At 41.0% G+C, this 12,422-nt stretch overlaps 1 protein-coding gene across 7 annotated transcripts in view; it reads right to left on the bottom strand.

Moving 5' to 3' along the window:
- The window catches only part of NFAT5 (nuclear factor of activated T cells 5), a 162,069-nt gene that overhangs the window by 61,383 nt on the left and 88,264 nt on the right, over positions 1–12,422 (bottom strand). For all 7 annotated transcript variants that reach the window (XM_043495159.1, XM_043495160.1, XM_038368777.2 and 4 more), the window contains one exon: positions 8,424–8,616. In XM_043495159.1, coding sequence (XP_043351094.1) covers positions 8,424–8,616 — 193 coding nt within the window. The remainder of the gene's footprint in view (positions 1–8,423; positions 8,617–12,422) is intronic.

The raw sequence follows: 12,422 nt of genomic DNA, 5'->3' as shown, positions 1-12,422 counted from the left end.
AAAATATAAAGTAAACAGCAACTAGCATTCTCAGTTAAAATGAATGATCAATGTTGATTGACTGTCAAAATATTTTATGAATAAAGGCTTCTTAGAGACACCTGTTCAGAGATGCCAATCAATATGTTCAGTATTAATGTGCTGCCCACAATCAGTTTGCAGGAGAATACATTTATGCCATGAAAAAATGTGTTGAGTATTACAGGACTTTATAAGACTTTATAAGACTAAGTGTTGGCATTATATGTAAATTTACACTCAAATTTCAAACAAAATAACCATTCCTAAGCTTTTTATAAAAATATATTTCTACATTATATTAATGAGCTCTTAAAATGTTAATTGTTAATACTGTTTGTTTTTACACTCTGCATACTGATCCTAATCCTGTTTGAGCCACTTCAGAAACTCCTAGATCACAACAATGCCATGCAGTTCAAGATAACAATTTCACATTAACTAATGAAAATACCGTAGAGCAATTAAGAAAAAGGTTTTCAAAAGATTAATTGGTTTGGAGGAATTTTATATTTGAGAAAACATCCATCACTCAGTGTATATAGTGATTTAATTCTCCAGTATTTTCTCTAATCCCACTTTTAATTAATAATTTAATTTGTGGTTTGGTTCACAGAGAATACATCAAACATCCTGCAATATTACAAGTGCAATTCCTATTAACTAGCAGGAACAGGTCTTTGGCATCACTGTTTTACTAATGGCAATTACATGTTCAGTTGGATATGAAATTCATTGCACCATTCATGTTGCAATCCTTTGATAAAAAGTTATTCCAAGAACCTCTCCAGCTATAATTGTATCCAAAATCAAATTCCCATTCCAACCATGCTTTCAAGTTTAAACAACGCTCATCTTCAGCCTACACACTTACAGTGCCACTTGTTCACAGTTCTTATACAAGTCCAATAGTGTCTGGTTTATAATTTTCACGAGATTTTTCATATCTTTAATGAGACATCAGAACATACACAATGTAATTTGTCTACTTCCTTACAAACATCTTAACAAACAGGACTCTGCTTTTACATAGAAGGTAAGAACTAATGAAACTGTTCTCTCCGTTCCTGATGCCTTTCTAAAATATATTCAGTATTTCTTCAATGAGCAATAAAGGATTTCCTGTACAGCATCATGAGCAACCATGGAACTGTTAGATCTGAATTGAAAGCTTACTTTTTCCAGACTTGTTTAGTCAGATGCTTTCATCTTGGATTTTTTTAATTGAGTAAATAATTGTCTTAATATTATATTATAGTTTTGGGGGAAGTGGAGGTGGATAGGTGGAGGTTGTTTTTGTTTGGCATTTTAATTTACCTTGAAACATGAAGGAACAGCATTATGATAATGTCAAATATATTAACAAAAAACTGAAGACAGGATTACGTAGACTAATTACTCCAACTATTCAAATTGTATATGACACTGTCATTAAACAACAAACTAGAAATGAAAGTATATATGATGTTTCACAGCAGAGAAAGGTCAACTGTGCATGCATTTGACTCAACAGATTTTAAACCAGAAGGGACCATTATGACCATCCACTCTGCCTCCCTTGAAAACAGAGGCCAAAAAACCTATAATAATTTCTGCATCAAGTCCACAACTTCTGTTTTAACTGTAGCATATCTTCTAAAAATGTATCGAGTCTTGATTTAAAGACTTTAAACGATAAAGAATTCACCACATCCCTTAGTATGTTGTTCCAGTGGTTAATTCCCCTCACTGTTAAAGATCTATTTTTTATTTCTAGTCTCAATTTATTTCACTTCAGATTTCAGCGAGTAGATTTTATGATGCCTTAATCTGCTAGATTAAAGAGCCCTCTACTATCAGAAATATATCCCCATATAGATAGATTCTTATGTTTTAAGGCCAGAAGGGGTCATTAGATCATGTGCTTTATCTGAGAATTTTCCTTCTTAGAGTAATGAAGTCTACAAATACATGACACTGGGTCTGTCTGGTACGTGCAGTCTTGGAGGCAGAGCAAATGTGTCAATCAGTGTCAGTGGAGGAGTGGCTCCACCTCTGAGAAACACCCTGTTGAGACACTTCTGTAGCCTAATAAATCTCTGTGCTGGTAAGGAAAATTAAGCAGTAATATTAAGTAGAACAGTACTCCTGCAGAGCAAGGAATTCAGTGAATAATAAATTGAGTGCAATTAATAATCCTAGGTTTCAGAGTAGCAGCTGTGTTAGTCTGTATTCGCAAAAAGAAAAGGAGTACTTGTGGCACCTTAGAGACTAACAAATTTATTTGAGCATAAGCTTTCGTGAGTGAGCTGTAGCTCACGAAAGCTTATGCTCAAATAAATTTGTTAGTCTCTACGGTGCCACAAGTACTCCTTTTCCTTTTATTAATAATCCTATGTGTTTCCCCAATTAACAGCCCATTCAGAGTGGGCTGGATCTGTGGACCCTCCTACTCCAAGAAAGGCAATTTTGAGGTAAGGCACAGATAAATTTTCCTATTCTTATTCACAATGAGTTCCACAGATCCATGACACTGGGATTTTCATAGCAGTGTCTACTGGGGGAGGGTGACAAATATATGTTATATACAAAAAGAAGGTAAAGACTGGAATGCTACAGCAAAGAGCACCTGTCTAATGAAGGCAGAATCAGAATGTCTGGATATCCAGCATGTAGAACATGGAGATAGTATGAACAGATGACCAGGTGGCTACTTTACAGATTTCCTTGCACATAAAAACATGAGCACACTGGGTCAGACCAATGGTCCATCTAGCCCAGTATCCTGTCTTCTGACAGTGGCCAGTGCCAGATGCTTCAAAGGGAACAAAGAGAACTGAGCAAGTTATTGAGCGATCCAGCCTGTCATCCAGTCCCAGCTTCTGGCAGTCAGAAATATAAGGACCTCCCAGAGCATGAGGTCCTGTCCCTGACCATCTTGGCTATCCTCCATGAACTTATCTAATTCTTTTTTGTATCCAATTATACTTTTGGCCATCACAGTACCTCCTGTCAACCAGTTTCACAGGTTGACTGTGAACTGGGTTAAGTACTTCCTTATGTGTGTTTTAAACCTACAGCCTATTAATTATATTGCATGACCCCTGGTTCTTATGTTATGAGAAAGGATAAATAACACTTCCTTATTCACTTATTTCTTCACTTATAAACAGGTCTGTCCTGGGGGGGGGGGGGGCGGAGGGAGGGGAAGAGGCTTGGGATGGAAGTGATGAAAGTGTCACTTCCAGGACCAACTGTGCCGGCCAAGCGCACTGGCCCACAGGGCCCCTGAAAGTGTGGGGCCCGAAGCAGGCGCCCCAATTCACCGCATCCAAGGGATGGCTCTGCTTGTTGACCTCTGTCATATCCCCCAACTCGTCACCCATTTCCTAAGATGACTAGTCCCAGCCTTTTTAATCTCCTCTTACATGGAAACTGGTCTATACTCAATCATTCTTGTTGCCCTTCCCTGTACTTTTTCCAATTCTAACATCTCTTTTTTGAGATGGGGTGACCAGAACTGCAAGCAGGATTCAAGGTGCAGGCATACCATGGATTTATATAGTGGCATTATGATATTTTCTGTCTTATTAATAAGGTTTTGAGTATGTCACAGAAGTTGCGGAAGTCACGGGGCTGGGTGCTGGACACTCCTCTCCCCCCATTTTGTCAGGGATGTTTTTAGTAAAAGACAGGGACAGGTCACAGCTTCTGTGACTTTTCTTCAATGCCCATTATCTATCCATGACTTTTACTAAAAATATCCATGACAAAATCGTAGCTTTACTTATCCCTTTCCTAATGCTTCTTAAAGTTTTTTGTCAGCTTCTTTTGACTGGTGCAGCACATGGAGCAGATGTTTCCAGAGAACTAGCCACGATGACTCCAAGATCACTTTCTTGAGTGGTAACAGCTAATTTAGAACCCATCAATGTGTATATATAGTTGGGATTATGTTTTCCAAAGTGCATTAACTTTACATTTATCAACACTGAATTTCATCTGCCATTTTCTTGCCCAGTTACCCAGTTTTGTAAGACCCGTTTAAAACCCTTTGCAGAGCTCTGGATTTAACTATCTGGAGTAATTTTGTATCATCTGCAAATGTTGCCATCTTGCTGTTTTCTTCTTCTCCCAGATCATTTATGTATATATTGAACAGCACTGATCCCAGTACAGACTGTTGGGGGACCCTGCTATTTACCTCACCACTGTGAAAACTGACTACTTATTCCTATCCTTTGTTTCCTATCTGTTAACCAATTACTGATCCAGGAGAGGACTTTCCCTCTTGCCCACTGACACCTTACTTTGCTTAAGAACTGTTGGTGAGAAACCTCGTCAAAGGTTTTCTGAAAGTCCAAGTACAGTGGATCACCATTGTCCACATGCTTGTTGACTCTCTCAAAGCATTCTAAGAGACTGGCGAGGCATGATTTCCCTTTACAAAAGCTGTATTGACTCTTCCCCAACACATCGTGTTCATCTATGTGTCTGATAAATCTATTCTTTTCTGTAGTTTCAATTGGTTTGACTCATACTGAAGTTAGACTTACCAGTTTGTAATCATCACTGGAGCCTTTTTTAAAAATCTGGACCATATTAGCTATTCTCCAGTCACTTTGGGCAGATTCAGATTTAAGCAATAGATTACATACCACAGTTAGTGGTTCTGCAATTTCATATCTGAGTTCCGTTAGAACTCTTGGGTGAATCCATTCCAGTCCTAGTGACTTATTACTGTTTAATTAATCACTTTATTCTAAAACCTTGTGTGAGGCATATGATTCTTCTGCCCAGGAAATTGCAACATCTCTGAGGGAGTAAGCTCTGATTTTGGAAGACAGAGTTATGCTTTTTACTTGCATGCTTTTGAGATACAACAGCTCAGCCTGGAAATGGAGGATTCTGAAGTCTTCGTTCCCTTTGGAACCAGATAATAAAGAACAAATTATTTGTCTTTCTAAACCAAGTTGTGCAGTGAATATATATTGTGAGATGTTCAAGTGTACCACAATTTCTCTTTGGGATGCAATGGAGCTCGGTAAAAGGATGGAAGGATAATATCCTGTGCTCTCTAGAGCATAGAGTCAACGTTTGGTATGAAGGCAGTGTTGGTTCTGGTTCTCAATATGACTTTATCTTTATGGAAGCTGCAGCACTCAGGTTCCAGGAAGAGTTCCCAATTCAAACACCTGCAAATTCATGTGATTACTAACAGAAAGACCAGTTTAATGGTTAGAAAATCATAAGACACCTTCATGAGCGGTTCAAATGGAGGGCCTATAGTGGAACTGAGAATCAGGTTAAGATCCCATGCAAGAACTCTGCACTTTAGGAGAACATAAAAGGGATGTCCATCCCGTCCTGTTCTCCCCCCTACCCCAATCTCTCAAAAAAGCATACATTTTCTGGGCAAGATGAAATCCACTACTTGTCTGTTGTGCTAAGAACACTAGACAAAGCAGCAACTTGACTTTTGGGTGTTGGCATAGCTTGAGTCCATCTTGAAGAAATTCAAGAATCCATGGTAGCAGAGAAACCCTTGTCCTGGTACCAATGGCTAAATCTCAGCAAGGTCCTTAAATCCACCGGGTTAGTAGATTTATTTCCAACAGCTAAATGTGTGGATATTACCTCTTCTGGCTAACCTTTTTGGCTTAAAAGGCTCTACTCAAAAAGCTGGATTATTACAAGGAACAATTATGCATATTAGGGTACATTACACAGCAAAAAAATAAAGGAATTAAAAAATAAAAACAGACTCCTGGCAGTGAGTCTCAGAGCCCGGATCAACTGATTTGGGCTCATGCTATGGGGCTAAAAAATAGCAATGTAGATGTTAGGGCCGGAGCCCAGACTCTGAGACCCTCACCCCTAACTAGGTTTCAGAGCCAGAACGTCTATACTGCTATTTTTAGCCCCACAGCATGGAGCCCAAGTCAGTTGACTCAGGCTCCAAGACTCACTACCAGGGATCTTTATTTTTTTGTGTTTTTTCTTCCTCTGGGTAGACACATCTTTAGATTGCCTTCTGGATGGAATGCAGATGGAAGGTCTTTGTGCCACGTTGAGGAGATTGAGAACCAAGGCCTCATTGGCTAGAATAGGACTACCAGAATTACCGCAGCTGGCTTTCTTCTGATCTTCTATAGAGTTCTAGTGACGAGAGGAAAGGGAAGGAAGTCATATCTTGCCATCTTTGTGACAAAGATTTGTGATTCCACTGGCAAAAGAAGAACACTGAAAATTTGTAATTCGGGTGGGAAACAAACAGATTTATCCCTGGGAGACTGAATTCCTTTAGCAGAAAGTAGAACACCTCTATGTGTCGTTCCCATACTGAATGGTCTAACTTATGCTGGCTGAATGAACTACAATCATTTTCCTTTGGTTATGAAGGAAGCAAAGTGACTCCAGATTCTTCTTTACACAAATCATCAGGAGGTGAGGTTCTCTTAGTACTTTTGGCATGTGACATGGCTCAGGTGTTGTCTGTCATGACCAGCACATGCAGGAAGCTTGTGAACAGAGGCTTGAGACCACAGCCAATTACCCAGAGTTCTCTCCAGTTTTACTGTGCTTGCTGTCTTGTTTGGCCCAGATCCCTTGAACAATCTTTGTCCCTGTCTGAGCACCCCATCCCTCCAGATTGTATCTGTGGTGATAAAAGTCCTGACTGGTTCACCTTTTGGGAAGCCTGACTTGAATCTGCTCAGACTCATCCAACATCTGAATAACTTGAAAATCTCCTAAGGAGAGAGATCATCACTGAGCAGAAGAGAAGAGGAAACTCACGTAAGCATAGGGTCATTAAGAATATCCACAAAGGAGATCACTGATTCCCAGAAGCAACAGAAGCTCATCTTCCCAAAGTTGAGGGGGACCATACTTGCAATACTGTCCATCCATGTTAGAATTGCCTGTTAAAGACTGTAGGGGCCCTTGGGGTAGTAGAGGACAGTTCATGTTTGTTTATGTTGTAGGCCTGATGGACCCTGACAGTTTTCATGCTTGAAAAGCTTCACTGGCCTTTTGATATTTTGCTTCAAACTATGCTTCCCCAGAGAAGGGAAGGGAGCTGCCACTCATGCTGGGTCTGGGGCAGCTGCCTGTGCCAGCCTAGGTGATTTTGTTACCACTGCTTCCTGGGTACTCTGTGGGTCAAGGAGGGATGGCTGCAGGAAACCCTGCCTTAGCTTCAGAGAGGCCTGGGTCTCCATGGAACAGACACAGATCTCCACCAAGGCACTCAGTCACTAGGGAGGTGCTGGAGACAGTTTCTGTTTTTCCTTCTCTTCTTGGCCTTTTCCACTATGCTGCATTTTATATGGGTGAGTAGGAGGCATGGAGAGTCCCAATAACTCTGAGGAGAAAAGGAACCCCCTCTGCTGATAAAGGCAGACCCTGAAAGACTGGAGATGCAAGCCTTCCTTCCCACCTCTTTTCTCTTCTTTGCATTTGTTCTGAAGCAGGGAGGAGGTGGTCTGCCTGCCTGCAGCTAAGGAAACAGATGAAAAATTGGCAGTTTCTCAGAGATGGAGCCACTGCTCTCCTGGCATTGACTGTCCAGTTCAGTCTGACTCCTTGGCTGTAGATAGCAGAAACCCAGTGTCATGAATCTGTGGAACTCATTATGAATAAGGATTGAAGATTTAAAGAGATGGAGAAAGCACCACTTCTTTGGGTAGTTTATTTCAATGGCTAATCACCTTAACTGTTAAAAATCGGAGTCGTATTTCTAACATGAGTTTGTCTGTTTTTAACATCAAGCCATTAATTCTTGTTCTGCTAGATTAAAGAGCCCTTTGGTATCTGGTATTTTGTCCACAGGAAGATACTTGTACACTGTAATCAAGCAAGCTCTAAATCTTCTTTTTGAGAAGTTAAATTTATTGTGCTCCTTAAGTCTCTCAGGGTATGTCTAGACAGCAACTGGGAGTGAGCCTCCCAGCCCAGGTAGGCAGACTCGTGCTAGCTGCTAAAACTAGCTGTGTGGATTTTGGGTGTCAGCAGAGAGTCAGGCTAGCCACTGAGCTCTAGCCCACACAATCCCCCTGGCTTAAGCTCTGGTTGCTAGACAGCGTGTCCTCCACACAGCTAGTTTTAAGTGCGCTATCCCTGAGCTCTGCTAGCACAAATCTGTCTATCCACACCGCAAGGCTCACTTCCAGTTGCAGGGTAGACATGCCTGCACTGTAAGGCATTTTGTGGCTCTTCTCTGCACCTTCGCTAATTTTGTGAAGCCTCTTTTTAAAATGTGGATTCCAGAACTGGATGCTGTATTCCAGTAACAGTCTAACCAATCAGCCACACAGAGGTAAATTCATTTCTCTGCTCCTACTCTCTACTCCTGCATATACATCCAAGGATGACATTAACCCTTTTCCCCACAGCATTGCCATGTACCACTATAAACAGACTACCTTTACAGTTGGAAAACCTTGTTGTGTCCTGTCTTTCACTGAGCCTCGGCTGCCCTCAGTCAAGTACCGAGCTCTGTGCTGGGTCTCCGGCTGTACCACGATCTTCAGCTCCTTGCCTTCACTTTTAGTAGGATACTGACCACATAACATCGGGCTCTTCTTCCCTCCGGCTCCTTTCTGGCTTTCTGATGCTCTGAGAAGTCCAAGCAGACCATTGAGAACATGTTATAAGAAATTCCCATATAAAAACAAATCAATGTAAAGAAGGGCCATAGATCAGAGGAGGGCAAACTACGGCCTACGGGCCACATTCGGCCCACGGGACCATCCTGTCCGGCCCCTCAGCTCCTGGCCCGGGAGGCTAGTCCCCGGCCCCTCCCCCGCTGTTCCCCCTCAGCTCGCCGCGTGGGCAGTAGGGCTGCGAGCTCCTGTCGCTCTGAGCAGCATGGTAAGAGGGCAGCAGCGGCGTGCGCTAGGGGGAAGTTGGCTAGGGGGTTCCAGGGGACAGTCAGGGGACAGGGAGCAGTTGGATGGGGCGGAGGTTCTGGGGTGGGGCAGTCAGGGAACGGGGGGGATGGATAGGGTGTGGAAGTCCTGGGGGGCCTGTCAGGGGGTGGGGGTGTGGATAGGGATGGGATCCCAGGAGGCGTGATTTGCGGAGGGGGGTCCCAGGAGGGAGCAGTCAGGGGACAAGGAGCAGGAGGGGTAGGATGGGTCAGGGGTTCTAAGGGGGACAGTCAGGGGGCGGGAAGTGGGAGGGGGTGAATAGGGGCAGGGCCAGGCTGTTTGGGGGGCACAGCCTTCCCTACCCAGCCCTCCATACAGTTTTGCACCCCGATGTAGCCCTCGGGCCAAAAAGTTTGCCCATCCTTAGATTAAAAAAATAAAATGGCAGGTGAAATATTTATAAGAGCAAATGTTTAAGTTAGACTTGTCTCACTGACAGAGAAGGAACCCTGGAGGGTAAGGACAACGCTTCCCTGTCTCCTCCATTCTATGAAAATATGAACAGTTTTCCACATAAATAGCAGAGGGGAAACCAATTAGCATTACTAGAATACATTAATAGGAGGAAGACATATATGGTCTTCCCAGTATATTGTATAATCAGAAAACGTAGGGAAAACGATATGCATATTTGTGATATGACCTAAAAACTCACAAGAATTAAGGTTAAACGATATAAATTTCTTCTTAGACAGAAAAACAGCCTCATGCCTGTCTCCTCCTGAATTTGCATGACCATGCAAGTTCACAACTAGTATTTGGCAATTTCTGTCAGATCAGATTGAGAAATTTATATGAAAAAGCTGTTTCAAAAGTATTTGGCTTAAGATGATTTGCCATAATTGCACTGACTTTAAAACAAACGCAGTGCATGCAACAAGACCGTCTTTTCCCAGGTGTTTGATCTTCAAACGTACTGTAGCTTGTGATCAGTTCCATAATTAAAACCTGAACGAAGAAGCCCTCCAAAGTATAACATTTCACAATCAATTTTTTTTTGTCCATTTTAAAGGATCAAGAGAGAATGTCTCACCGACTTTATACAGTGGAGGTTTGTAGAATATCATGAACCAAAGTCTGATAAACACCTTTACCAATAGTGAACAGAACTATTGCCCCTGGCAACTGGGGTAGGCTGGGAGAGGGCTTAATCAGTTTATGCAGAATGTAAGCTTTAACTTTATCAACAATTAGTTTCTGCATTTATGGCTGTGAAGAAGCCATCTAAATGTCACTAGCCAGTGTTGCCTTCTTGAGTGTGTGGATAGCCTGAAAAAAGGGAAAGGCGTGAGATTCCCTCGTTAGCAATTTGGCTGGGGAAGGAAAGGAAACCTCTTCTTCCTCAAGACCATTCACTGATGGTGGACCTATTTCCTGGCAACTTTGCCAGCCTTAAACCTGGAGAGACTATTTGCACTCTGATTAGAAGAGGTGATGGCCCATGGATTTACACAATGGTGGATCTGCAAAGTATCACCCAGCCTAAATTCTCACTGTACAATACCACAGAGCAAGGCTCCATAATCTACAGGAAATGTACATCTTCTTTACAGGTGTCCCCAACTCCTTGTATAACCCCTGAATAGCTGAACCACAGTAGTTTTGCTAAAAGACAGGCCTTCATTGCTGTAGAGAAGAGTGCAAGTTTTTCTTAATACTGCTACAAGTCTGATTTTTCACAAGATTTTATCCATCATGCTTTCATCTATACCAAATCTTGCAAGACCCTTGAACACTTGCAACAAGTATGAATAAATCTTCTGACTAAAGATCTAGTGGTTGATTTATCAAGGGCTGCAGAAACTTAATTTTGTGTATTTATGAAATTTAATCTCTCAAGACTCAAACTGTCCTCTGAGCCCTTTATTCAATCTTAGCACAGAATCCCAAAGTGCTTCACCAGACCTGTTTTGTAGGCTTGCTTTCAAATTAAAAGAAAAGATGTAGAACTTAGAGGTTATAAAAGCATACAAATTGCAATAGTACCATTTTATGGCAAGAAATCTTCATTATTCAGCTTCAGTGTAGCCAAACAGCCTGTTACCACAAAAACCTCTTCAGTTTTATTTTCACCCAGTTTTTTTATTCTACAGAAACCCTCTTCCAGTTGGGACAATCTACACAAGTTCAATGAAACACTAAGTAAACAAATGTAGAGAGCAGTATGATTTACACTACTGTTCTAGTTAACCAAAAATACTAACTACATTCAAAGATTTTAGATGATCAGTTCTCCATAGGTTGTTAGGAAATTATTCCAGTATACTAGCAGTTGAAAGAAAGATGTTAAGTTTTGAGTCACTACATTTTCTCTGGTTTCAGAGTAGCAGCCGTGTTAGTCTGTATTCGCAAAAAGAAAAGGAGTACTTGTGGCACCTTAGAGACTAAAATTTATTAGAGCATAAGCTTTCGTGAGCTACAGCTCACTTCATCGGATGCATTTGGTGGAAAAAACTTTTTTTTTTTTTTTACCAAATGCATCCGATGAAGTGAGCTGTAGCTCACGAAAGCTTATGCTCTAATAAATTTGTTAGTCTCTAAGGTGCCACAAATACTCCTTTTCTTTTTAAGATCATAGGAATTTTGATGGGAAGAACAGACAGACTCGTTACCTATTAAAAGTATAGACACATTTAATACTTTGGCCTCCCCAGGTTACCTATGTGTTTTCTTTAATTATTCTACTTTTGAATCCTGAGTTACCTTGCTTGGTAAAATACTCCACATATACTGTGTCATTTTTGTTTGAAGAGGTACTGATTGCCAATTATTTGAAATGTTTTCCCCTTAAGAGTCTCTTGAAATTATGGTTATCATTTACAATCTAATTACCTATATTACAGAGGAATTTTAAATATTTTACTGGAATCCCTCTCATTTGTCCCTGTTCCCAACTATAAAGGAGAGCTGGTATTTCTACACTGTCCTTCTGAATTCAGTTACCTTTTACTCCCAGAATCAGTGGCATTCCATTTTCCATGCCTGTGCAAACAGCAACAGCAATATTTTACATATACTTATTTATTAATGAGCTTAATGGTATCAGAACCAAACAAATCATTCTGACTGGCATGGTCATTCAAATGAACTGCCAAAGCCAAATGCTTTTATTAGAACACATTCCATGACGCCTACTCAATATCTCAACATTCTATTTTTGTTTTATTTGTTTCTTCATTGTCCTGATAATTTAAAATGTGTGCCATCTGAACCACAGCTGGTCCAAATGAAGACTTGAGACTAATAGTGAGACTGAGACTTGGCATGATTCCAATGAAGGAACAGGAATCCTCCTGTTTGCCCTGGAAAATCATCAAAAAAATCAAAGCCTTTTAAAAAAGCTTTCACAAACTCTCTTCACAGTTTCTATGGAAGTGGGTTTTTTTTCCCCTAGCTCTGACAGAAGATTAGAAGTCTCTTCTGAGGCAGCTAGTATTTCCATTGCATGAATTAGCATATATAACAAATGTCATCATCCTCCCTCTTCTCCTG

This window comes from Dermochelys coriacea, chromosome 12, assembly GCF_009764565.3.
Source record: "Dermochelys coriacea isolate rDerCor1 chromosome 12, rDerCor1.pri.v4, whole genome shotgun sequence".
NCBI classification, from domain to species: domain Eukaryota; kingdom Metazoa; phylum Chordata; order Testudines; family Dermochelyidae; genus Dermochelys; species Dermochelys coriacea.
This window is presented reverse-complemented; position numbering and strand designations above follow the sequence as displayed.